This window comes from Sardina pilchardus, chromosome 20 (genome assembly GCF_963854185.1).
Source record: "Sardina pilchardus chromosome 20, fSarPil1.1, whole genome shotgun sequence".
Classification (NCBI taxonomy): Eukaryota; Metazoa; Chordata; class Actinopteri; order Clupeiformes; family Clupeidae; genus Sardina; species Sardina pilchardus.
This window is the reverse complement of record NC_085013.1, coordinates 708,657-734,410: the sequence shown is the minus strand read 5'-3', so window position 1 is coordinate 734,410 and position 25,754 is coordinate 708,657. Positions and strand designations below refer to the sequence as shown.

General features: G+C 46.8%; 2 protein-coding genes across 2 annotated transcripts in view; one reads left to right on the top strand and one right to left on the bottom strand.

The window, feature by feature from the left end:
* eif2ak4 (eukaryotic translation initiation factor 2 alpha kinase 4) overlaps positions 1-10,136 on the top strand; it is a 44,412-nt gene extending 34,276 nt beyond the window's left edge. The window contains exons 33-39 of the mRNA XM_062522445.1: positions 661-770; positions 982-1,040; positions 2,168-2,271; positions 4,315-4,383; positions 6,057-6,101; positions 7,059-7,174; positions 9,604-10,136. Coding sequence (XP_062378429.1) covers positions 661-770; positions 982-1,040; positions 2,168-2,271; positions 4,315-4,383; positions 6,057-6,101; positions 7,059-7,174; positions 9,604-9,661 — 561 coding nt within the window. The 3' untranslated portion in view covers positions 9,662-10,136. The remainder of the gene's footprint in view (positions 1-660; positions 771-981; positions 1,041-2,167; positions 2,272-4,314; positions 4,384-6,056; positions 6,102-7,058; positions 7,175-9,603) is intronic.
* A 1,562-nt stretch (positions 10,137-11,698) lies between these two features.
* The window catches only part of LOC134067915 (cysteine-rich motor neuron 1 protein-like), a 51,793-nt gene continuing 37,737 nt past the window's right edge, over positions 11,699-25,754 (bottom strand). Inside the window, exons 9-15 of the mRNA XM_062523404.1 lie at positions 24,006-24,127; positions 22,206-22,445; positions 19,717-19,932; positions 18,162-18,383; positions 15,984-16,118; positions 15,254-15,432; positions 11,699-14,413 (exon numbers count right to left, since the gene is read on the bottom strand). Coding sequence (XP_062379388.1) covers positions 14,219-14,413; positions 15,254-15,432; positions 15,984-16,118; positions 18,162-18,383; positions 19,717-19,932; positions 22,206-22,445; positions 24,006-24,127 — 1,309 coding nt within the window. The 3' untranslated portion in view covers positions 11,699-14,218. The remainder of the gene's footprint in view (positions 14,414-15,253; positions 15,433-15,983; positions 16,119-18,161; positions 18,384-19,716; positions 19,933-22,205; positions 22,446-24,005; positions 24,128-25,754) is intronic.

Below are 25,754 nucleotides of genomic sequence, written 5' to 3'. Positions count from 1 at the left end.
TCTGCCCAAACCCACCTGATTGCTCTAATGAGGACCCAGAGGAGGTTCTGGTTACCCAGGTCAGGTGTGTTCCTCCAGAACCACAGTCTGACAGGCAGCTCGCGCAGTGCACTGCTGTGTGAGCCCCTGAAGCTGCACTGCCAGCCCGAGTGTGAGACGTGTTTATTTGCCACCATGCACTAGTGGAGTAGTGGGATATGTGTGTGGAGGTTAGGGTGGTACGTGTTGTAGAAATGGAATAAAAGGTTGTCTGATGCTGGTCAGATTCCCATGGGATAGCTCAAATATGCTCTCACTCTTAGGCCCCTGATTTACTAAAAACAACTACAAACTTGATATCTGCTCCTGCAAAAACGTCCAAGATGGATGTCCTCAAGGGTGCAGGGAGGATTATATGTGTGTATCAAGTTTTCACCCACAGACCTTTATTAAATCAAGGCCATATTTTTGGAGAAGATACCAGCTCAGTATCCAAATAAGAGAAGTCAAAGACGTATGCCAGTCAGGATCTTTTTAGAAAGCCCTTAAAAAGATGGCTAGCTGTTCAAATATGGTTTCCTGAGGATGACCAGAAGGAGAGACTGTGTTTTACTGAGAGATTTGGTCCCAGCTTTGGCTTTTCTGAATGGACCTGTATCTGGTTTTTAACTTGCTCCTCAGGTGAAGTCCTTTGAGAGGGACCGGCAGTCGGAGAAGAGGATTCCTGAGTCCGAGCTGGTGGATCATATCGTACAAAAATGCAGGACCAAATTCTCAGAGGAGAGAAACAGGTGTGTGTGTGTGTGTGTGTGTGTGTGTGTGTGTGTGTGTGTGTGTGTGTGTGTGTGTGTGTGTGTGTGTGTGTGTGTGTGTGTGTGTGTGTGTGTGTGTGTGTGTGTGTGTGTGTGTGTGTGTGTGTGTGTGTGTGAGTGTGAGTCTCTTGCATAACCTTGTGCATGTGGAATGTTGTGAATGATTTGTTCTCCCTTCTCTCCTCTCCAGAGATGTGTCTGATAGCTCCTCTCTCCAGAACCCAAAGGGATCACTGCAGACTAGCTCAGGTACTCCACTCACACACTCTATCAGCTGTCCTTAAAAGACTTGATCCAAGCTTTTATGGAGGGCTGAGGCTGACTTTAAAGCAGAGGGGTCACTGGAAACAAACTGAAGATTCCACCTTACTCAGCTCAGAATCATGGCAATAGGTGCCAATAAAATAAAAATATTTGCTTGACGGTGCAACGGAAACTGAGTTGTCCAGGAATAACTTGCCACCATGGCATTCTTAAGAGTATAAGAGGAGATGCCATCTTTTGTTTTTCACAGGATCAGAGCAGGTCCAATACACATGGCATGAGGGTGCACTTAAGTTTTCCCTTAGATCAGCAAACCCTATTATAGTTTTACGGTATTGTCTCATTGTGGGTTGGATATGATATCTTTTTCTTACAGTAAGAATAGAGAGATGTGTTCCTCCAGCCTCTGCCTAGCTCCTCTGTGCTTTGGAGACAGTGTCCTGGTGTGACCCCTTCCTCCAGACAACAAACTGGAACCTTGTGCTCAGATTAGACCAGATTATGTTGTTGATCTAGACCCCAGTTTCAGCCGCTGCATCCGGTCATCTGGCCAATTCCAACCAAGACTTCAAAATCCTTGTCATTAAATCTGCTAATTTGTGCTTTCCCACCCTAGTTAGTTCCGCCCTGATCCACACAAATGTAACATGACCATGTTTCTTTCTGTGTCATAGTGCATAAATGACAGCATTTTTATGTGCTCATATGACCTTTTCCAAATGAAAACCAACAAACAGCTACATAGAAGTTAGTGCGGTATGTGAGAGGAGACCTTATAGAAGCCTAAAAGGCTGAAGTGCTAATGAATCAAAAGGGCCACTGCCTTTGACTGCTAAGGGTTGACTCATTATGCCATACTGTAGCTCAAATACTCAGGGTTCTGTTTTGCTGCCACTGGGTGCCTGTGCCAAACCAGTAGGGCTCGCTTTGAAGGGGATCATTGCAATAAGCAATCTCTTTTACACCATTGCTGTATTCACTGTGAGCAAAAGACAGATGTTTATGCTGTTATGTTATGTTATGTTATGTTATGTTATGTTGACTTGTGTAGACTTGGTGTGATGTAGTTAACTCACTCCATTGCACCCTGCGTTTCTGTGTTTTGGGAACAGGGTCGTCGGAGCAACATGGGAGCAACCTGGGATGCAACATGAATGTGAACCTCATCCCCCCGGAGAAACTATCGTCCAGTACTCGCAGACGATACGAGACCACGGTCTGTCCTGGTCACCTCCTCTCCCTCCTGTCCTCCTCACAGCCCTGCCTCTAATATAATCTGCTCTGGCTACAGTATGTGTGCGCCCACAAACAACTCCGTTCTTGCTGTGTAGATGGCAGACGGAGTGGCGCGGACCGAGCCATACCATATTCTAGTCCATCCTCATATTGCGTGAGGAGGACGGGACGTGTCATTTGATTGTATTCAATTTCGACACCATTGTGTTAGTGATGCGCGGGCCAACCCCTGACCTGTGAGCTTGTGTATAGGATGTGTAGGTAATACTGCTGGGTGTGGGCGGGTGTATGTGTGTAGGATGTGTAGGTTATATTGCTGGGTGTGGGTGGTTGGTATAGGATAGATACTATTGCTGGGTGTGGGAGAGTCATGTCGAAATCACTAGATAGACATGCAATTTATATCTATGGCTATGACTACCATACTCCACACAGCCTGGCTAATTCAGTTTACTTTCTAGTTTATCGTCTATAGCATATTGTGCAGCCAAACTCATCCCGGTCTTTTTATTCATTCGCGATAGCGTTTTATGAGCATCTTCTAAGTGGTAGCTTGTAACCCACGTTTTGTTCAGATTACACCACGGAAGCGTTATTGATGATCTGCAAGAAAAGCAGAGATAATATGGACAAATGCTTTGCACGAGTTCACAGTAAGAGAGGTAAGTTATATGAAGTAGCCTATAGGCATGTGTTTGTGTGCGCGCACGCACGCCTGAGTATGTATGGAGGAGAGAGAGAGAGAGAGAGAGGATGGGGAGGGGAGGGAGGGAGGGAGGGAGGGAGAGAGGATGATGATGGGCTGCTTAGGCTATTTTGTTTTTCCAGAGTCCAGAAGTTTCCTATTGTTTAGGCAGCGTAATATAGCCTAGCCTGTTTTCGACAAGGAAACATTCTCATTGCTACTCCATGATATGGAGGAACCCTGGCTGGGTTTGGGTCGATGTCTAATGCATATTTTGTTGGGTCGGGCGGGGCGGACTGGATCTTTAACACGGGTCAGGTGGCTGTGAGTCATAGAACCCCCGACCCGCGCATCACTGCAGTGTATAACACGATGAAGTTGATAGCTGATAGCCAAAGCAATTTAGTTTAGTTTCACAATATCAATCATTTGTGTATTTACTTTTTGTTGTCAATATCGTTCCCTAGAATGGTTGGCTGCACCTTTAATTTCACTCAGTTCCATTCAAATCAGCTCAGTCCAGCGATGCACTCTAGTTTTCTCATGAACTCGTCATTCCATTTCATTTCAATCATTTCATGTAATTTAAGGCTTCATTGGTAGTCCTGTGTATGTAGCAGGCAATTGTCTTTATATTAGCTTGATTAGAATTGACCATCCTGTGGTTAGCCTGATTGGAAGCGAGCACCCTATAATTATCTCTTAGAGACATCTGCCGCTGTTGCTAGATACAGCAAGGCAATGAAAAGTGCTCCCAGGCCAGGCCCCAAGTGGAGGCCTTCCCCACTGTGTTGTGTGGCTCAGTGGTGGCGTATGAGAGCACTCTGCCATTCATCATGATGAGCTCCCTCTGGGCCACGGGCCCTGGCCACGCTGCTCTGGGACTGCATGCTGGAGCACGGAGTGTGGGGGGGTGCGTATGTTGATGGTGTATGCTCGCCCTTGTGTGTGTGTGTGTGTGTGTGTGTGTGTGTGTGTGTGTGTGTGTGTGTGTGTGTCTGAGTGTGTGTGAGTGTGAGTGTGTGTGTGTGTGTGTGTGTGTGTGTGTGTGTGTGTGTGTGTGTGTGTGTGTGTGTGTGTGTGTGTGTGTGTGTGTGTGTGTGTGTGTGTGTGTGTGTGTCAGCATCAGCATGTGGTGTCCCACTGAACCAGCCTGGGTTTGGTCCCATTGGCAGCAGCACAGCAGGAGGGTGGGGTTGGGGGTGGTGGAGGATGCTGTTGCATGCGAGGATGAAGTGTCTTTTGTTTTCCACAGAAGTTTCATGGGGATCTTGGGAACCGTTATTCTCCCCTGAACCCCCCTCTCCCCCTGACTCTCACTCCTTTCTGTTTCCAAAGATACAAACCAGATTGCAGAACCTTGGTAGCAGTTTGCAGAACAAGACCAATGACATCGAAGTCTTGGCGGTAAGTCATGTGACTCCAGAGACCGCCAAACAACCACACATGGGCACACACACACACACACACACACACACATACAGACACACACACATACCTTCATGCACAAACACATAGCCACAAGTGTATACTTGCAGACATCACAATATATTATCTCATCCACTGAACTGTGAAATCATGAGGCGAGTGGCACATGACGCCAGCGTTTGATGGAGAACTCAGTCATGGCTCTTAGCTGTGTGTTCTCGCCCGACGACACCCATTCCACCCCTGTGACCAATCAGGTTGGCCGTGTCAAGCAGCCAATGCCGTCGCTGAGGAATAATAAACACGGGCTTCCAAGGGGGGCTGTGTGTCGCTGGGATCTAAATGACTCACATGTTTGGTTTATTTGTGGTTGGGTAGTGAATTTAACACGGGGCATTCACAGAGTAAATCTCACAGCGGAGTATTTACGGATTCTTGCTAACTCTGAATGCATTTGTCATTGCTGCCATGGAAGCCTGGTTTATTTCACAGCTCAGGAACTAGTGTACAGCACAGATATGCATGCATTTAGAGAGGTGTGTGTGTGTGTGTGTGTGTGTGTGTGTGTGTGTGTGTGTGTGTGTGTGTCAATGTGTACAGAACAGAACATGCATTATATATTAGTCACTCTCTGTTGTGACGTGTGTGAGTGAGAGTGGGGGGACTTGACGAGAATGTTCTCCACATAAATTTTCTGTTCATTTTGTTTGTTTGTTTTTGCCCAGTGAGAATCTAATCCCTGATTTATGAGTTGGCTTGATCACATCGGAGCACAATGGTGTTCCATTGGCCAACACAGCGTCTCCCGTTACACACTGTCCCTCTGTCCGTCCTGGAAGAGACACATACAGTCCACTTCCCTCTTTCACAAACTGTATGTGTGTGTGTGTGTGTGTGTGTGTGTGTGTGTGAGGTGTACACTTGTGCTTGTTGCTGTGGGCTGCTACCCCACCTCACATTGTTGAGAGATCAGGAGCAGCCTCAGCGTCACTAAAGCATGAGCACACTGGGGAAACATGGCATCACTGCTCAAACTGATTTGAACCCAAACAGTCCTCAAGCAGGCCTCTGATCACGCTACGGAGATGTTGTTTACTGTTGGAGTTTGGAAACGGCCATGCTGCTTTGGGCAATGAGTCAGTTCTCCCCGTAGAATGGGAGTGAATGCCCCTTGAAGAGGGGTCACGGGAGGGTGGCAGACATGGGCCACCTTGGCGCAGCATGGCCACCAGAGTGGCACGGGGCCAGGCCTTTGTCTGGGTTTACCCTCCGAGGGCGGGGCGCTGGCGTTGTGGCCGACACTTTTCCTCTGGAAAGACGCTGTGTGTGTACGCAGTGTCTGTACAGCATGAGGGAGTGGACAGAGCTGATGGAAGATAAGAAGTCATTGTGTCTGCACAGGGCCAATGTGTTCTTGCATTCCTCTCTCCGTCTCCTCCTTGTCATCATGGCACTCCCCACTGGCTCACGGAAACAGATAAGCACGTTATTATAGTGCAATAAAGATGAGATGAAATCTGTCTTAAAACTCTGTTCTCTCCCTTTCTCCTCCCCCCCTCCCCCTTTCTCTCCCCCTCGCTCCCTCGGTCTGTTCCTTTCTCTCTCTGCATGGCTATGGTGCTTGTGTTCACTGGCCTGTCTCTCTCCTGCAGGTTGACGTGGCGAAGGAAACCCTCATCAACTTCCTGTCTCTGGAGGTCAGTGAGCAGCTCTTTGTGTTTTTTGTTCTCCTGAGCTCCTGTAAAAGTAAATAAAACAGAAACACCTTCCTCTGGTGGCGGCGGAAAAGCAGAAAAACAAACAGGACAAAAGGGCCGACGGCTGGGGGTGGTGGAGGTGGTGGAGGAGGTGGAGGAGGTGGAGGTCCACAATCCTGCCTCCTGCACCACACGCAGTCTGTGAGGAAGTGGAGGTTCCTCTCTAACCAGCCCTGTTCTTATCAGGAGGGAAACCCCTCTTGTGCTCCATCCTCCCTTCCTCCCTCCCTCCTCTTCCTCCTCCTCCTCCACCCTGTGGGGAACGGCGAGAATTCCAACGATGCGCGACCACAGCAGAGACAGAAGAGGGGAAGGGAAGGGACGAGAGAGAGAGAAGGTCAGATTGTTGAACCAAAACAACCGAAACAACAAGTCCTCCGTTTACCCTGCTAATAAGCCTCCCGCCCCATAAAACCACTAGAAGAAAAGACGCAGCAATTCCACAACACTAAAGCCATCATAAACTGGCTCCCAATGAATAATGCCATTGATGCAGGCCTGCGTCAACACTGCACCCACGGAGCAAAGTGTGTGCGCACAGAGGGTGTCAAAGAAAACATGGCCCCGCTTGAGAGCAAATTACAGTACAATACACATTCTTAAGTCCCCCCTCAGTCACAGCAAAGCAGAGCATCAGGGTGACCAGTTGCACAACGCACTCTGGCACAGACCTCTCTCTCTCCCACAGACCCAGCGCTCGCTGTCACACCCTGGGAAGCTGACGGGCTAAATGACACCGCACAGTGTGTGGAAGGCTCCGTTACGTGCACTTTCCGTGTGTGTTTGTGTATTAGCACAGATGTTACGACGTCTGACTGGATGGTGTCCCACATGGGTCAGATAAGGCAGAGAGTTGGCCTCTTTGCTGCGTGTCTGATTGTTGTTTTGTCCCGCTAGTTTGACGGGGAGGACGAGTACAACAACAGTGTGAAGCACTTACTCTCAAGGCTCCCCAAGCAGAGGTACCTCAAGTCCATCTGTGAGGAGATCCACCGCTTCAAAATGGTGAAAAAGTGAGTGGCCTTCCTGTGCACCAACATAGTATGAATGTGATTAGTAGTCTGTGGATGTGTGTGTGCTGTGTATTATGTGCGGCTGAGAATATTTCTAACATTAGGGTCCTCTTCGTATGCTGTGTGTGTGTGTGTGTGTGTGTGTGTGTGTGGGTGTGTGTGGGTGTGTGTGGGTGTGTGTGGGTGTGTGTGGGTGTGTGTGGGTGTGGGTGGGTGTGGGTGTGTGTGGGTGTGTGTGCGCGTGCGTGTGTAAGGTGTCTTTAACCAATCCCCTACCATATGGCGCTAGCAGGCCCCTGATGTGCATCCTGCCTTGGAGTGATCCCAGGGCCTCTCTCCTCAGTCCTCTCCCCTCCCTGACTTTTATTAAAAATCATGAAACCCGAAGCACAGCTCCCCGCGCACATTAAAGGCCATTTCAAAGGCCGCCGTCTCCCCTCAGCCCGGTGCTTTACTGCCGGCAGTCTTCATGAAAAACCCGAGCCGCTCACCAGGTGCTGAAAGCGCTTTACAGAATCAGTGCTTCCAAATCCCCAGCGCCCCCACCACCATCCCGCCTCCTGTAGACCCAACACCAGACCCCCTCAGCACTCGTAGAAAAAGGCTTACACCGTAAGCTGTGTCGTTTCACCTCCCTTATATTATTCAAACTTAGGCTTGCACAAGGCTTCCATTTGCCCATGATGCTCTCTGGCAGCAGACTGTCAAGTGCTTTGCCTCCGCGTAAGAGCCGGCATCGATCGGGTTGCCAAGTCTTCCCTTCGGAATACCGGGGAAAATCCTGTGCAGGCTGTTGGTGTTACAGCCCGAGCTTACAGAAATGGATGGCTTGTGGAGCCAGCACGGGATATCTAAGCCTCCTCTCCTCAGTCCAGAGGATCATGCACTACAAAATGATATGATGGACTCAAAGCACCCACCCCTGACACACACACACACACACACACACATATACACACACACACACACACACACACACACACACACACACACACACACACACATATACACTGGACCTCCACCCTTACCTTTAGTCTCTCTGAATCCTTTCGAAGGCCTCCTGAAGACCAGTTGTTTCTCATTTCCTTTGTGTATGAGTGACTGATTTGGTCTCAAGGCAGCGGTGTTTACAGTTCAATTAGCTCCATTTAGGAGGGGTGCTAACAATGGGGATATTGAGGCTGCTGGTGGAAACGTGTGCTGAGTGGTGTTGGAAGGCCCACCAGGCAGCAGCTAGTGAGCTGAGTGCTTCTAGCCGCACCCAAATGTGGCTCTGAGTACCCAACTAATCACCAGGGCTTTGCAAACTAGTTTTGGGCTCTATTTCTCTTCTTCTCACTGTCTCTCTCTGAATCCTAAACACACTCATCAATCTTCCAGTCTTCTTTTATCTCTCTCTTGCTTTCTTGGATTGGATCCTCCTTTTCTTCCTCACAGTTTTCTCTCCTACTTTCACTCTTTTCTCACCCGTTTTTTTCAACCCCATGCTCATTTTTCACACACACACACGCGCACACACACACACAGTTCCTCAATCAGTTTCCTGTCAGTTCTACCCTTTCATTTACCCCCTGCACAGGCCCAAGGGCAGCCCCAGTAGTCACCCCCTTCACTGAGGAAAATAACAGGAAAGCGGGCATCAAGATAAGCCAGAATAGGATATGTGTGCCGCTTGCATGCGTTACATATGTGAGCATACTTTCAGACATTCCCACTGGCCCTTAGTCATGCTGCTTCCCGTACACTGTGTTGAGTGATTGACAATGGGAGTCTTTGTGTCTAATGTAGTAGGCATGTCTGAAATTAGAGAGAGATTTACCATGGAGTTCTATTCAAGTTCACGGCAATACTCATAGAAGCCTTAATACATATTGTATTCACTGTTTAAAAGGAGTATGATGTCTTTCGCAAAACATGACACAATTGATTTATTGTTTTACTATGATTTAAGACACATTTTAGGACTTAGTCTTCATTTGAGTAGTTTATTGTGGTTGACTTTGACAGAGGTGCCTTGCCAACTGACTGCTGTTTTATTTGCCCACCTAGTCTCCTTTTAATGTCTGGAACCTCTCCCCTCTTTTTCTCATCCGCTCTTGTAAATCCATGTTGGAGAACCTTTGCAGGGTCTCTGATGGAGTAAACACGGCAGAAAGCTTTGCAGAGTCGGAGAAGATCAATGTAGACTGAGTAGAGAAAGAGTAGAGGGAGTAGACGGCAGTGATGAGTCTCAGAGGTTCTCCTTCGGTCGCTATATGAGACCGTTTAGGGGTAGACCCATGTTCCATATTGCCTACATTCATGTAGTTCACCTATGGAAACTTTGTTGCATCTTTTCCTTTCTCTAGATAGCCAGCTTTGATCAGCAGAAAGGTGAGGAGAACACTTCTAACAGTTTTTCTCTCTTTCTTTCATCTTGTCGTTTGCAGGGTCACCGTGCTCGTCCTGTACAGCTACAGAGACGACTACCACAAGGTCCTTCTCTGAGCCAGCTTCTTCCTAGGAGTTCCTGCCCTGGACTGAACTTTTATTGTCACAACTTCTTTTTCCTCTTTAGCTTTTAGTCCTCCTCTTGGTGGAGGACATATTTTTGGTACAGAGTTCGACTGAAAGACACGATGGCAAGTATCCAATGTCTCAAGTATCCTCAAGTGTCCTTGGTAGTATCAAGAGACACAACCAAGAGATCTAATGCCAAAGATGCCGGACACAAAGAGGGTGTAGTCATGAAGGTTAAATTACTGGTTACAATGGCATTGGCCTGTGTTATTTATTCATAACAGTGCACTCAATGGCACTGGTGGTGTTACAACATCATCGGGCTCTTGCCTTACTTAAACGAGTTAGCCATCTTGGAAGAGTGCAGTGCTTAATGTAAGTGGCTCTCACAATGTATTATATACATACAAGAGGTAGTAAATGATGTGAACAAAAATTTTATTAAATGTAATATTTTCCCTTATTGTAATGTGTCCTTATTGAACCAACTATACCCAGTGTGACTTAAGTGGCAGCAGTGTCTTGGCATTGACTCTTGCCACTGTTCTTCAGTGCATTCCCTTCTAATTTGTTTATGTGGCCACATCAGTGATATTTTCCCATGAACTTATATACTGCGTGCAAGCCTTGAAATGGCCACCATGTATAATTGGCTAATAATTGCCTAGGAAAACTGCTGTGTTTTAAGCTTTTGGAATTCTTAAGTGTGTGAACCCTTTGCTCCCGGCTTTACGACTGTGAACCCTTCAAACGGGAAGAGCATGTCGTGACAAGAGTCGTGAGGACAAGAAGCTGGGCACGTCCGGCTCGGCTCCAGAGCTCTTTCAAGTTCTCCTGCCTCTGGTTCAGCACTTTTTCACCCATTTGTGTGTGTGTGTGCGTGCATGCGTGCGTGCGTGTGTGTGTGTGCGCACAGAGGGTGGAATGGTGGAAAAAGGCTACAAGAGCTGAAAAGTAGACACAATCTTTCTCAAGTTGACATTTGAATGGAAACTGAAGTTTAAAAAAAAAAATCATGGAGAAAATATGTTGTAACATTACACAATACATGCAGAATCAAAGTATGGGGATCACATGACATTGAATCAGCTGCTAAACAGTGTACTGTAGCTTCAGGTGGTGTCTGGGGATTTCCACCTTCAGGTTGACGCAGGGGAACAGTGTGGCTAACCTATGGCCGGAGGAGGATAAGAACAACCTCTGGTCTTCGGCATGTCAAGAAGTGCAACCACTTTGCACACCCAGGAATGTTGGTTTCCATGGGTACATCAGCGTAGCCTGGTCCTAACCATCCCATAATACTACCATTTCATTTCGTATTATGGTCTGGCATTTCTTTGCTCTGAAGCGCTTGCAGGAAGCGGGAAGTAACGCCCAGTTCTGGTTTGAATTGATTGGACAGCTCTCACCCAATCGGCGATAGTTACTCATAACAACGTAGCACAGGCGTTTAACGTCATCATCACGAGCGCCCTCCCCCTTTCGCCCCCACCAACCCGTCTCTTCGTTTATTGGCTGCTTTCTGGAGTGGGGGCGTTCTGTTACAATTCTACCGAGCAGAATGCTCCACAGAGGAGCACGGCCAGACTCGTAGTGGAGGCAATCCTTGGCCGGAAGTACGTGGATGGCTCGCGAGGCTAACATCAGCGTGACACGTTGGGATTCCTGCGGACGTTTGACCAGCAGTGATTGATGCTGACGTGTGCTGACAAATGTCCTGCGTTTAGTGTCGCTTGCTCTAAATACTACAAGCTGGTGAGGGCTCCAACACAAAAAGAGAAAGATTGTCTTTCGTCAGGCTGTGCAGGGGGTTTGGAATGAAACAGCCAAGAAAAGAAGGTACAAAGTTTTCTGTGTAACTCTTGGTGAACAAAACAAGGCATTGCATCCAAAAGCACCCCGCAAGCATTGAGCAAGCCCGACTCTGGGGAGTCTTCATTTTTCAAAGTAAGGCATAGAGCACAACATAGCAATACCAAGTCATCTTAACAAGACTTTTAAAATGAGCACCCGCAAAGGTTTTTTTGTTCACGCATCTTTATTTTTCCAAAATAAGTGTAAATGTTACAGTTCAACATCTAAGAAATAGGTATTTACAGTTTGCCAAGAAAAGTAAATAAATAAGCTGGAATATCAAAGCAGAGGAAGATGGGGGAAATGGTTTACGATATCTAAAATGTACAGCAGCTTTGGCTACCAAAATCCTTTGCCAAATACAAAAAAGAACACCTTTTTTACTTTTAATTCAAACTATAGTTTAGTATTAATAAATAAAGCTATGTGAAAAAAATAAATAAGATATCCTCTCGTCTACTTTGTTTATCTATCTTTTTTACATGTAGGAAGTACAAACTGCAGAAGGTTATAAAGATTCCCTCTTCACTTCTCAAAACACTCAAACTGTCATTGAACTGAGACTATGCTGAGTTTGTGTGAGACACACACACAGGCACAAACTGCACGTTTTTCAGCTCCATTTGACTGAGTGTATATCTATCATACACATCCCCCTCCTTTATTTTGGCATCGATACACACTTGGTACTGAGACACCGGTGACGCAACCAACAAATCAGTTCCAGAACTGTACTATTCTTAACAGAGGTGGTTGTGTAATAGTGCGAGAAACGGGGGTTGTGGGGAGGCTTTCTTTGGGCTTCTTTGACTTCTACGAAGCCCGGCTGCTGTGAATCAGTTTGATTGTTGAAGTGGTTTGTCATCTTCTTACGAGAGATGACCATGGGGGACTTTTTTCCCCTCTCACAGCCCCAAACTTTTGCATCTTTTAATTGAAGCATCTGATCCGTAGTCAAGTTCATTGTTTCTATTATATAGTTTCCATCATAAAAGGTCTCCAAATAATGCAATAAGGACTTGCACCCTCACATCTCCAGCCTGTGAAAACAGAGCACCGTGTGACCTTCACGCATGAATTGAAAATGGACTAACGGCAAGCCAACACCACCTCACATCACAACATTGGATCACTTGGCACATTTAGTGGAGTTTGATGCTTGATCACAACCAGTTTTGAAAGACTCAATGTTTGCAGACCACCAAGTCCGTATATTTACTCTGTATATATGGTCATCCAAGTTAGAGAATCCACATGAACCCTCTGCCATAAGACTGACGTAACTATTCCATTGTCATGCCATGGCAGATGCCATATTTTGTTATTATTCATTTGGATAGTTGTAGTTTAGTGATGTAACAGTCGTGCCTCCACTGGGAGTCATCACGAGTCCTATGGTCCCGCTTTCATGTTAAGCAACAACAATAAAATAATCATCCTGATAACTTTTACACTCATCAGAAATAATCAAGAGAACAGTATATGGCATCAGTAATGACATATACAGTAGATGACAATGATATTAGTCTTAGGGTTTGGGAAAAGCGATAAGAAAAACTCCAACCCCACCCTTTAATCAGTGTGATTGGTGAGGCGCAGTAGAACTGGCAGATGAGTGACAGTCGATGCTTCCCCTCTGCTCAGATGCCAAAATATTTGCTCTCAGAGAGCAGATCCGAATCCTGGTTGAACTTCTCCAGTCCAGAATCAAGACTGATCCATTCCTAAACACATCATCTCAAACCCCCCTCAAAGAAGCCAGGCTTTGGTTTTACCTCATAAATCTTACTCGTAGGGATGTTTAGTCTAGAGTTTCAGTTGTTTTATATCACCACTAAGGAGATAGCCAAAACAAAGGCATAAACGTGACTAAAAATAATATGTCTGAATAATACAAGTGGAGATATATGTATATAAAAATGGTAAGGTGGACTCCACTCCTCTAAGAGAAGTGAGGTTATTTAAGGAATCCATTCTTGAGGGCTTTTCAGGGTCTTCTGTGATTGAACCTTTAGGAATTATGGTCATCTATTACAAGTCCTTCAGTGTGCTATGCTGCGTACAGCATTAGCCAGTTAGCTGTGAGATGTCCAATTCCAGTAGGTCACAGCCTCACAAGCCAGATGCAGATCTCTAAGCCCTGTCAGAATCCAACACCTGCCCTAAATCTTTTCCTCCTCCCACAAGACAACATTGTTATGTATCGATTCATAATGTTGACTGTTGTCTTTCAGAAGTCAGTGGTGTTCAGTCAAAGCCCTCTATGTTGGCTTGTTAAACATTTTGCCTCCAGTTTTTCCTCTCTCAAATGTAGACACAGCATGTTTGATGGCACCCTTGGCATGTTATGTTGCAGAGCACGGCTCCGCCATGTTTCTCTCAGGTATCTGGGATGCAAGTTAAAGCTCCAAGTGGGGGAAAGGTAACACGGTAGTCATAGGCATCATCACATGTTGCAAAATGGTCTCCTTGTCTCCAGTGAAAAGGGAAAGAATCCATACAGAGATCTGTTAGTGTTTCGTGTTGAGACACCTCTGGGTGTGTGTGTGTGTGTGTGTGTGTGTGTGACCACTTGAAAACACATAGTTCAGTCATGTGTTGCCACACACTGTGGCAATGTATATGTGGGGATTGGGTAGTGTGTATGGGTGTGTGTGTAAGTGTGATGTGTGTGTTTAGTTTGTTTTGGCCCTAGCGCTGGACCTTCCCATGTCCATTGCAGAGTTTGGCTCGAGGGATGCTCATCCCTCGGTCCCCACAAGGAGATCCCATGTCTGTGGAGAAGTTGATGCCGCAGTCATTCTTCACGCTCTGGAACTTGTTCTCCTTGGACGGTTCCATGTAGACCACTGAGTTCTTGTTCACATGCTTCTTGAGAATCACCGTCTGGGTGGAGAGAATAGGACAAGGTCCACACATATTAATTCAGTGAACAGAGCGCTGTATACTTTTTTCCCCTAGCTATGAAATCAATGTGCCTGTGTAACTTTGAGTCAAGACTCAAGTTCTGTCTGTCTCTCTCTCTCTGTTTGTTCTTCTGTCTTGTTCTGCTCAAGGGATCTCATGAAACGTGAGATTGATGCCATTTTTTTTTACTCATTTTCATGTGGGCCTTGTGTAAATATCCTGTTTTATGAAAAAGCCCCAACACATTTCTTCTCACAGCTCATTCATAGTTCCCTTTCTGGATTAAGTGGCAGAAAAATACATTTAACCTCCTCTAAATAGCAATCAGGGCTTATGTTCTAGTCTTGCCCGGAACCCAGGAGTGTGTTGAAATCTCACCCACAGATTTGCTATAGCTGTGAAAGGTACAAGTCTGGGGCACTGGCACAATGGCAGGCTGGTCTTTCAGTGGTCTACATAGCGAGTGTCAGGAAAGTACAAAGTCTACAGTATTCAAGTCGGTCCTGAAGTGGTCCAAAGATAAAACTGCAAGGGATGGCCACAACCATTTGTAGTAATATGCCATATGCTTTAACATGACAATGCTTTAAAATTAGAAGTAGTTGTCAGTGAAATTACTGGAAAGCCATTTGGCAAGTTCTGATTTGGCTCCAAAGTAAGTTGTGAAACTCAGATGGTGTTTGTTATCTTGTTTTCTCAGCCCGGGTGGTTAGAACAACCCTGCTGGGAAGTTGTGCCTGTGTCTGTGTTATGCTTCTGGGCGCTGTTTAACAGAAATGGAAACTCCTCATCATTTGTATTAAGAAAAAAGCGGCTGACCTTTTTGGGGGCGCTGTAGCAGGACATCTGCACCCACTTCTTCTTTTTGTTGATGAGGAGCGCCACGACCAGGAAGATGACAATGGCAAACAGGAGGCCAGCCAAGATCCACGCTGCTGATTGGTAGATCAGGGCCATCTCAGTCTGAGTCGGGGATCCTTCACTCAAGCCCTTTCCGTCTATGGAAACAATGAGGGGGGAGAGAAATGCATTCATTCAGTGTCAAGGTCATATCTCTGACTCCCTCACTGACTACACACACACACACACACACACACACACAGATGTGCACACGTGTCTCACGGCATGCCAATATTTCCATTACATTATTCGACTCTAATCAATTTAAACGAAAACATGCTCGTTGCTCTCCTCCAGCTTGCTGGCTGTTTTCCTTGGCTGGCTGTGCGGATATTGTTTCCAAATTAATGTGCTGTGTCTCCGGATTGTTATGGCTTTATCTTAATCTCATTGTGGGCCGCCATTTATCACCGCTAGCACAACTCCACGGTCTCATTCACCAAGTGGAACTATCGAGTTAGCTCATTTGTCAAACTGTCAACGTTTCTCCCACCCCATATCACAATTCTCACAATAAACAACAGAGAGAAAGAGTGAGAGAGCAAATTGAATCGATCGACTTCTACTATAGTGTGGTAGTTGTTTCAGTCAAGTCAAATAAAATGGGGGAGACCGTAATCGAGTTTGCCGACTTGGCTATTTCTCCTACCTGTTGATGTAATAATAGGTGGCACTGTTGCCGTGGTGACCCATGCCACACTGCTTTGGGTGGTGGAGCTGATGGATGTCTGAGGTGTGGTTGTTGTGGTGGAGAAAAGAATTGGCACCGAAGTCGTTGTAGCCTCTACAGAAACAAGAACATGGAAAAATACATCAGATTGTGTCAACACACACAAAACCACATAACATCAATCCAAACAGAGCGGCATTAATCAGCACTATCTTATGTTGATAGTGTGCTTCCGGCAATTTCTATTGTGAGAATGTTACGTTAAAAGATGGGGGAAAAAATACGAGATTGTTTAGCCGCAAGGTCCCGTGCCAAAACAAAACGAAGATGAAACGACCACAAATCACAGGGAAACAATGCAGGACTGTGCTGAGCCTTTCCTCTCACAGGAAAAACCCACAGAGGGGCTTGCCTTTCAGTGGCCTTTCCAGGAGGAGGAGAGGGGCTAAGAGAGGGGGAGGGGGAGGCAGGGGACAGAGAGAGAGAGAGAGAGAAAGGGAGGAGGAGAACAGAGGATGTTTAAAAAGTAAAATTGGTGGGTTAGGAGCAAGAGCTAAGAATAGAGGGAGAACATCAAAGGGAGACAAATGAATCTGAAGAAGCATAAGCGACAGAACCAGGGAAAAGAGAGGCAGGAGAAATGGAAAGGAGACCAAACTGTAATGGCTGAAGAGACTATGGCTGTTGGTACACTTGGAAAGACTAGTGCACACCATCAGAAATACCTAGAAACAAATTTCACAGAATCAATGGCCCTTATTGTTGCCAAGCATCCATTACTGATTGTGGTGGCTGAGACACTTTCTCAGCTTTTATTGGCAAGTTTGATCAGTGCCAGAAGGTTTCGCCAGAAAGTTGCTTAAAAGCAACTATCAAGAGCATAACATTTGAGGGAGGGGGGTGGGGGGTTGAACAGACTTGAAGGAGAGACATGCAGTCAGATTGGCAATGGCAAGTCGAGTGAGAAAAGAGAGGAAACACCTTGGAATGTTGGAGAAGCAGAGAAATGCTTTCCTTGCACCAAGAGCCCTGTGGCATGTGGAAAGTTGCTGTGAGTGAAAGGTAGAGTATGTGTTTGGACACCTAGGGCCATGAAAACTGGTATCCCTGAGCACACATATACTTGCATACCTTTGGTTTTCTCTTCCACCTGAAGGATAGCCTGAAATCAACGTTTATTTGAACGTGTATTTAACCTCCATCCTTTGAGAGTGCATTGGAAAGAGCACCAGGGCATTAGAATGCATCAGCTGCATTCTTTTTTTTTTTTTTTTTTTTTTTAAAGATTTTTTTTTTTGGCCTTTTTATGCCTTTAATGGACAGGACAGTAGAGAGAATGACAGGAAGTGAGTGGGAGAGAGAGTCGGGGTGGGATCCGGAAAGGACCACGGGGTGGGAATCGAACCCGGGTCGCCGGGCATCAGCTGCATTCTTGAGCACCCTCTCCTCTCAATAGCAAATGTGTAGGCGTCTACAGGAACAGCTTGAGGAAAAGTCCTCGTAAGACCATGTCCTTGTAAGGCTTTTTAATGTCCCTATAACTTTGAAAAAGTCCCTGTAAGACCATGTCCTTGTAAGGCTTTTTAATGTCCCTATAACTCTAGAAAAGTCCCCGTAAGACCATGTCCCCATAAGGCTTTTTAATGAGTGAGGACTGATGTGTTTTCTGTGTGGAGTAGTAGTCTGGGCTGGCACCTGGGAAAATAAATCTAATTATGGTGAATGGCAAAACAGGGCACTGTTGCCACCTGGGCAGACAGTGTTGACATAATGCCTCCATGTGCGCGAACAGTACTGGCACCTCAGCTGAGACCTTGACCATGCTGGCAGTGTAGCCCAAATGGCATGGACTTTGGTTCAGGTACTGGCACTGAAGATGTTCTAGGCCCAAAACTCATCCATCTGTTGCATCAATACCTTATTAAAGTAAATGAGATGTTATACTATTGAGAATTTGAGAGAGAGAGAGTGTGAGGGTGAGTGTGTGTGTGTGTGTGTGTGTGTGTATTTGTGAGAGAGGGAGAGAGAGAGTGTGTGTGTGTGTGTGTGTGTGTGTGTGTGAGTGTGTGTGTGTGTGCGCGTGTTTACACATGACATCACTCCTTTCACCTTTGTTTGTAAATGGTGGTTTTGAGCTGGACCAACATTGGCACTCACCCAGGCAGTGTGGGCAGCATTGTCCCTTGCGGAGAACGGGCACCCGGCAATTGGCAGGGGGGCACCGCTGGGAGAAGCACTGGATGCTGCCATTCCTGCAGGTACAGCTGGTGCAGGCGTTGGCCTTCCACGAGTCGCCGGCCAATAACACGTCTCCGTCGCTGGAGATGCAGTACTCCTGTTGGCTGCCGTTGACTGGGAGGAGGGGCTTGAGCTTGTCTTCTGTTATGAAGAGCAAAGCATGGAGGAGAAGAAAGGAAAAGAAAACCAGCTTTTAATCACCTTCTGACGTGGCTCCCCTACAATCTGAAGCTGTATACTATCCTGATCCACATACTAGACAGTATATTAGACTGCCTATTAGACAGCAGTCATGCTTGGAGATAAAGGCAGCTTAAAATTAGACACTTCAACAAGACACAGATGACCCACTGTACCACTTTCATCTCCCTAAACCTCAAATCAACCCCTCCCTCATCATCCCCCGAACACCCCCCCCCCCCCCCCCACACACACACACACACAAATCTCACTCCTGACATCACTGCCAGCCCCCAGGGCCACTGGTTGTTCTGAAACAACAAAAACAGCCTGGGCATTACGGGCCGTGCCTCCTATACAGTTAACCGCCTCTCAACTGTACACATCGATCATGGAGCCCTGTTGTTTCAAACCTAAATGTTATTCCCACATTCCTCTGTGGCCTGAGAGCTGGGGCGTAACTCAAAGGGGGCTCAGCAGCCTGTTGACAGTCTGTACTTTCGGGGGAGAGATGAGGGCAGATGATAAGAAGGCTGTCCCATGTCTCCCGACTCAAAGGGGAGCCACACAGGACACTCGCATGGGCCAGTCATGCAGTTCTGATTTGGGGGAGGAAATAGGTCAGAGGGTTTGGAGATGTGGAGGGGTGGTGTCAAGGACCTGTCTGTCCCTTGAAGATTGTCTGGGGGAGACCAAGGATGCAATGTGTGTGTGTGTGTGTGTGTGTGTGTGTGTGTGTGTGTGTGTGTGTGTGTGTGTGTGTGTGTGTGTGTGTGTGTGGAGGAGAGGGGGGGGGGGCAGCTGGGATACACGCATGAAAAGTCGAGGGCTTTGGCCACATGTGTTTTCTTGCCTGGGGCGACCAATGTTAAAGCCTGCCAGCCGGTTTGGACTGGTCTCTTTATTGGTCTGGGTCAGACATGAAAGTGGCCTGTGGAGGCTTCAACGCGCAACCAGGGTCCATTCCCCTTAGAAACACATGCTAATAAAAAGCCCCCACTCCACCCCACCGCTCCCTACATTACTAGGGGCCCAGAGTCATCACACAACCAACCCTCCAGACGTGTCTACGAGGATTTCTGAAACCCCGAAAATATCTTACTCTAACTTCACTCTGGCTTTCAGTTTCAGCATTCTTTTCTTTGGGGAAAATTACACCTACTACTGCCAATATGAATTAAACATAATCGGAGAGGAAATAGCTAGTAAGTGGTCTGGAAAATGAAATGATGAGAGGTGATACAGTAAGATTAGTATGTGTTTGGAGTGTGTGTGTGTGTGTGTGTGTGCTGACCTGGGCAGACATGGCAGCAGGTGTCTTTGTTCCTGGTAGGTGATTGGCACAGGGCGGGGGGACAGACTTCGGTGTCGCACAGCACCCGGCCCTTCCTGCAGGTGCAGCGTGTGCACTCGTCCAGGTTCCACGTCTCCCCCTCCACGTAGAGTTCCCCTCCAGGGGCTCGGCACACCACCAGGTCCATGCCCTCCGGCTGCCCACTACCCGACTCATCTGTGGGACAAAGCCAGAGTCGCATTATGTTACTTCACACATAAACAAATTACTGTAAAGTATCTATCTATTAATCACTTGTTAATTTGTACCAGAACTCCTTATTAACGAATGTGAAACAATTGGTCTTCAACATCCAGACACGAGGCAAGAGGGAAAAAGTCTAGACATAACCTGTGGATCCACAACTATACAGACAACACATGCACTGATGCTTAGTGTGGTTCAGGATGTTGGCAATATTTCTTATCTGTCAGTGCATTCCTGAAACACACTGGTCCACCTATCTCTCCTGACCAGACTTTTCCACTGTGTGTGAACAGCTATTGCATTCTGCGTGATACAGTATGTTCTTCCTCTCATAAAAGCAAGCATTCTTCTGACCTTTGACTCCCCAAATATATGAGGGTGTTTTACACTCAAGCTGTGAAGTCTCACACCAAGCATGTGAGATTTGCTCAGATCTTTACAGGACTAGGTGTGGTGTTCATTTGTGCAACACAATTCAGTAATTAGAGGATCCCCCAAACTTCTTGTCAAAATTGCAATCAGTTGCATGAGCCCTCAGAAGACCAAATAAACATCTCCTATCAATTATCCCTTCATGTTATCATAATTTGATTATTTAGACCTTTAATTCTCTTGTACTTTGTGGTAAGACCCTAAGATCTGACAATTGCCTACTGTACGTAACATAGAGATGTGATAACATTGAACACTAAGTTCTATGATTAGGCTACTACAGTAAGGAGGGGATGTCATATAGCATGTGTGTGCCATGATTGGGTCAAACTTATGGTAAAGGATTCAACATTTAGCTCAATGGTATTAACAAAGTGGAGAACATTTGCCATTGTGTAGAGTTTGCAGTCTTATGGAGTTGCTGTGGTGTACACTGTTGTCATCCTATCTCCAGGAGCAGCTGTGTGTAGTGTGCTGTGGGTCTTTCTGCAGTAGTGCTGTACTGTACCTTCACAGCTGTGTGTAGTGTGCTGTGGTGTGCTGTGGTCTATCTGCAGTAGTGCTGTACTGTACCTTCACAGCTGTGTGTAGTGTGCTGTGGTCTTTCTGCAGTAGTGCTGTACTGTACCTTCACAGCTGTGTGTAGTGTGCTGTGGTGTGCTGTGGTCTATCTGCAGTAGTGCTGTACTGTACCTTCACAGCTGTGTGTAGTGTGCTGTGGTCTATCTGCAGTAGTGCTGTACTGTACCTTCACAGCTGTGTGTAGTGTGCTGTGGTGTGCTGTGGTCTATCTGCAGTAGTGCTGTACTGTACCTTCACAGCTGTGTGTAGTGTGCTGTGGTGTGCTGTGGTCTTTCTGCAGTAGTGCTGTACTGTACCTTCACAGCTGTGTGTAGTGTGCTGTGGTGTGCTGTGGTCTATCTGCAGTAGTGCTGTACTGTACCTTCACAGCTGTGTGTAGTGTGCTGTGGTCTATCTGCAGTAGTGCTGTACTGTACCTTCACAGCTGTGTGTAGTGTGCTGTGGTGTGCTGTGGTCTATCTGCAGTAGTGCTGTACTGTACCTTCACAGCTGTGTGTAGTGTGCTGTGGTCTATCTGCAGTAGTGCTGTACTGTACCTTCACAGCTGTGTGTAGTGTAGTGTGCTGTGCTGTGGGTCTATCTGCAGTAGTGCTGTACTGTACCTTCACAGCTGTAGTGTAGTGTGCAGTGGTGTGCTGGAGTGTGGTCCTATGTGCAGTAGTGCTGTACCTTCACAGCTGTGTGTAGTGTAGTGTGGTGTGTTGTGGTGTGCTAGAATGTGGTCTATGTGCAGTAGTGCTGTACCTTCACAGCTGTGTGTAGTGTAGTGTAGTGTGGTGTGCTGTGCTGGAGTGTGGTCCTATGTGCAGTAGTGCTGTACCTTCACAGCTGTGTGTAGTGTAGTGTGCAGTGGTGTGCTGGAGTGTGGTCCTATGTGCAGTAGTGCTGTACTGTACCTTCATAGCTGTGTGTAGTGTAGTGTGCAGTGGTGTGCTGGAGTGTGGTCCTATGTGCAGTAGTGCTGTACCTTCACAGCTGTGTGTAGTGTAGTGTGGTGTGTAGTGTAGTGTAGTGTGCTGTGGTGTGCTGGAGTGTGGTCCTATGTGCAGTAGTGCTGTACCTTCACAGCTGTGTGTAGTGTAGTGTGGTGTGTAGTGTAGTGTAGTGTGCTGTGGTGTGCTGGAGTGTGGTCCTATGTGCAGTAGTGCTGTACTGTACCTTCATAGCTGTGTGTAGTGTAGTGTGCAGTGGTGTGCTGGAGTGTGGTCCTATGTGCAGTAGTGCTGTACCTTCACAGCTGGGGCAGCACTGGTTGGGCCGCACCACTGGACTGGAGCAGGTGGGCGCGGGGCAGGAGATGAGGACGCACATCTCTCGGCCAGCGTGGCAGTAGCAGTCGCGGCATCCGTCGTGCCAGCTTTCACCCTCCTCATAGCGACGCCCGTTGGCCGTGAGGCAGTAGCTGGGCAGGGGCAGCGCTGGGGAGGAGGAGGTGGTGGTGGTGGAGGTGGTGGGCACATGGGAGCTCTCTGGAGAAGGTTGAAAACACAATACACTACTTACAGTGGGGCAGAGGGAGAGCAATTGGCTCACATACACAGCACAGTAACAATGCTTTTTTTCTAACGGGGTTTGCAGTAAATCTCAGCGAGGGGCCTTCTTCATAACAAAGCCATTAAAATTTTACGCTGCATGCAATACAAACCCAATTATTTCTCCCCCTGCAAATTGCATTTAAGGCTGACAAAGGGTGTTGTCTTTGCCCACTTCCATTGGGCTCCAGTCCCGCTCAGCACAAATATATTGTCTTTCTTTAAGACCCTTTATTTCCACAGTCATTTATAACCACACCACAACTGACGAAACATTAAAGGATTTCCCTCTTACTTTTGGCAGCAAAGCTGAAAACGTGGCCTATATTCTTCTGCCAGGGAGATTAGCCATAATGTATATAAAGCCTTGGGTGCCCATAACAGGGCCACAGACTGTGTTAAACTCCATGTGACAGCCTGGACACCTACTTTGAAAAGGTTACTTTGTCAATGAAATGCACTGTTCTATATTCCCCTGCCAGGGTAGACCTTTATTTCTCTTTTTCCCACAACACACCTCAGTATATTTGTAACCTGTACAAAAAAAAACACTCCCCATCATCCTAAATATTTTAACAGTCGGCCAAGTAACCGATCCAAAGTTTCAAAATAACGCTGACAGTTCTAGAATAGAATGTTGCATGTGTGCGTGGGACCTTGTGTGTGTTTGTGTTTGTGTGTTTGTGTGTGTACACGCATCTGTGTTTGTGACTGAATGACTTTGTCCCAGAATAACATCTTAAGGAGCCAAAAATATGTTCCAAGATACATTATTTAAACTATTAATGAAAAAACAAAAACAAACACATCAAATGTGACTGGCACAGTAAAAATAAACTGCCCACAAACTTTCCTGAACTTTTCTGTGGGGTTTTTCATGAGGCATACAAACATGCACGCCCTACAGAAGAGCGATAAATGAAAACAAGCAGACGCGGCTCCAGTTTAGAACAGAGCTTCTCAAAGAGGAGCCTAGAGGGCACACAAATCACTTCAGCTCAGATTGGCAACATTGTCATGGGAAGGAAAAAAGAGAGAGAACTGTTCAACAATCTAATTGTTAAAGTAGCCTGATATTAGGGAGGTTGTCTTCTCTAACTGTGTGCGTACCTTGGCATCACTGCCCAAAGCATACGCCCAGCTAATTATTGGTTTCCAGCACAAAACAATAGAACCAGTGTGCTGAGGCATCATGTTTCCAGAGGGATTAGTCTGGGTGTTGCACAGGTAAGCCATTAACCTATACGCCTGTCTGTCACTACACATGAATTGTACTTCCTAGGCTTTTTAGTTGCATTCTGTTCATTCCCTTTTGTCAGTCCCCTCTATGTTATATCTGCTTTGAGATTGTTTTGAGAACTCATTCCCTCAGGTCAAATCAAGACCATTCATTTACAGGTGTGACCATCAAAGCACTCCACAGATATCCATCATCAGTGTGTCAGTGGGGTATGCGGCCACTGGAGGTAAATTTATGGTAAATGAGAGAGGCAGTACCTTTGCACAGACACACACTGCAGCCCTTTCTGTTTTGCTGGTAGCCATCACTGCAGTGCTTATCACAGGTGAAGGGGGGACACTTGACACAGCGACACATCTCACATCCATGCTTGTTCCTTCTGATGAAAGAAAAACAGATTGAAGGAGAACACATAACAGGACATTAGTCTCTCACTCCTCAGAAGGTTAACCAGGTTAATAGACCTCTGTAGCAGGGGCCATTCAGAGGCATATAAGCTAATGTACAAAAGGATGTCTGGCTGGTTCTTAATAGTCTTTACAGAGGTTGAGCAAGAAGCCAGATGGTGTGGCTCTGGCATAATGGACACATGGTTCTGTTTTCCTTTCCTCTTACTGCATTAGCTGCCTTTGAAAAGCCCAGATAAAAGGAAGCCCTGTCCAATATGGGAGATTCCCATGTGCTGTATCTCCTCTGCCACACATAGCCAAGTGAAGCGAGAGAGGAGCCCGCGAAAGAGCCGTCACGCAGAACCCCAGGATCATGCGCATCTTATTTGGGTCTCCTTCAGCCAACTCGCACCAATCACTGAGGGCTACTTTTCCACTGTGCACCGGTCAGCACAAACTCAACAGAGGTTATTTAATCGGCCAGCTAAACCCCCGTTAAATCTCCGACCTTAAGCCGGACCGGGCAGAAATCAACGAACGTGCAGCTACACTATGTGTCAAGCACGTACAATTGCACCGGCCGTAAGTGGCTCAAATGAGTACCAGCAGGTGATTAACTGGGTGCTGGAAGCCCGCTGGTTCTCGTTAAGTATGAGCTCATCGTTGATTTGTAAATAATCGCACAGCCAGGCAGCTGGAGGGGCTTTTCGGGGGAGTAATCTCCCAATTGAGGGCGCAAGCCAGCGAGATGCTCAATTCGGTTACTTGCTGAAAAGAACTCAGGGGGACAACAAAAACAACATGTTACACTGGGCCCTAGGAAAACACTGCATGTGCTGGTGCATCTGAGGGGGATCTGGGAGGTGGTGGTGGTCTAGTGGCCAGAGAGTTGTGGGTTCCATTGCTGTTCCCTGCCACCGTTGTGTCCCAGAGTTGCTTTAGATAAACATGTCAGCTGAGTAAATAAACGACTCCACCAAACCTGGGGAAGCTGTGAGGTGGAGCGCAGGGGTGGAGGAGGAGAGGTGATGGACAGGCAATGAGGACGCTTGTCTAGGCTCGTGTTGCTTGCTTACTGTCCAGTCAAGAACACTTGGATGCACTTGCTGTCTGCTGTTGGGCTGGCTTAAATTGGCTTAAATCAGAAAACAAAGATTCCATGGTGATTTTGAAATGCCTGAATGACCAATATCCACGCACTGTCCGAAAAGTGTAATGTACATTATAAATCTTCACAGTTGGACGTTCTCTTTTTATACTGCTTTGCTCTAATTATAGCCAGAGCTAGAAGCAGACAAATGGAATCAATCATGTATGAGACCCTATTACATGATTCATAAACTACATTAGACTCTGGTAATGATCCAATTACTCTCTGTCCTTGGTGAATAAAACAACCCCTGCAACGCCCTCCCTGGGGGCAGCAGAATGAATGAAAAAGAGCAAAGCAGGGTCGAGCCCCATTCAGAAAGGTGTGTGTGTGTGTGTGTGTGTGTGTGTGTGTGTGTGTGTGTGTGTGTGTGTGTGCATATGGGGGGGGGGGGGAGTGTGTGTGTGGAGAGGGATTCATGAACTCGTGAGGACTCATGTTGCGTGCGGAGCCCCAGAGACGGCGTG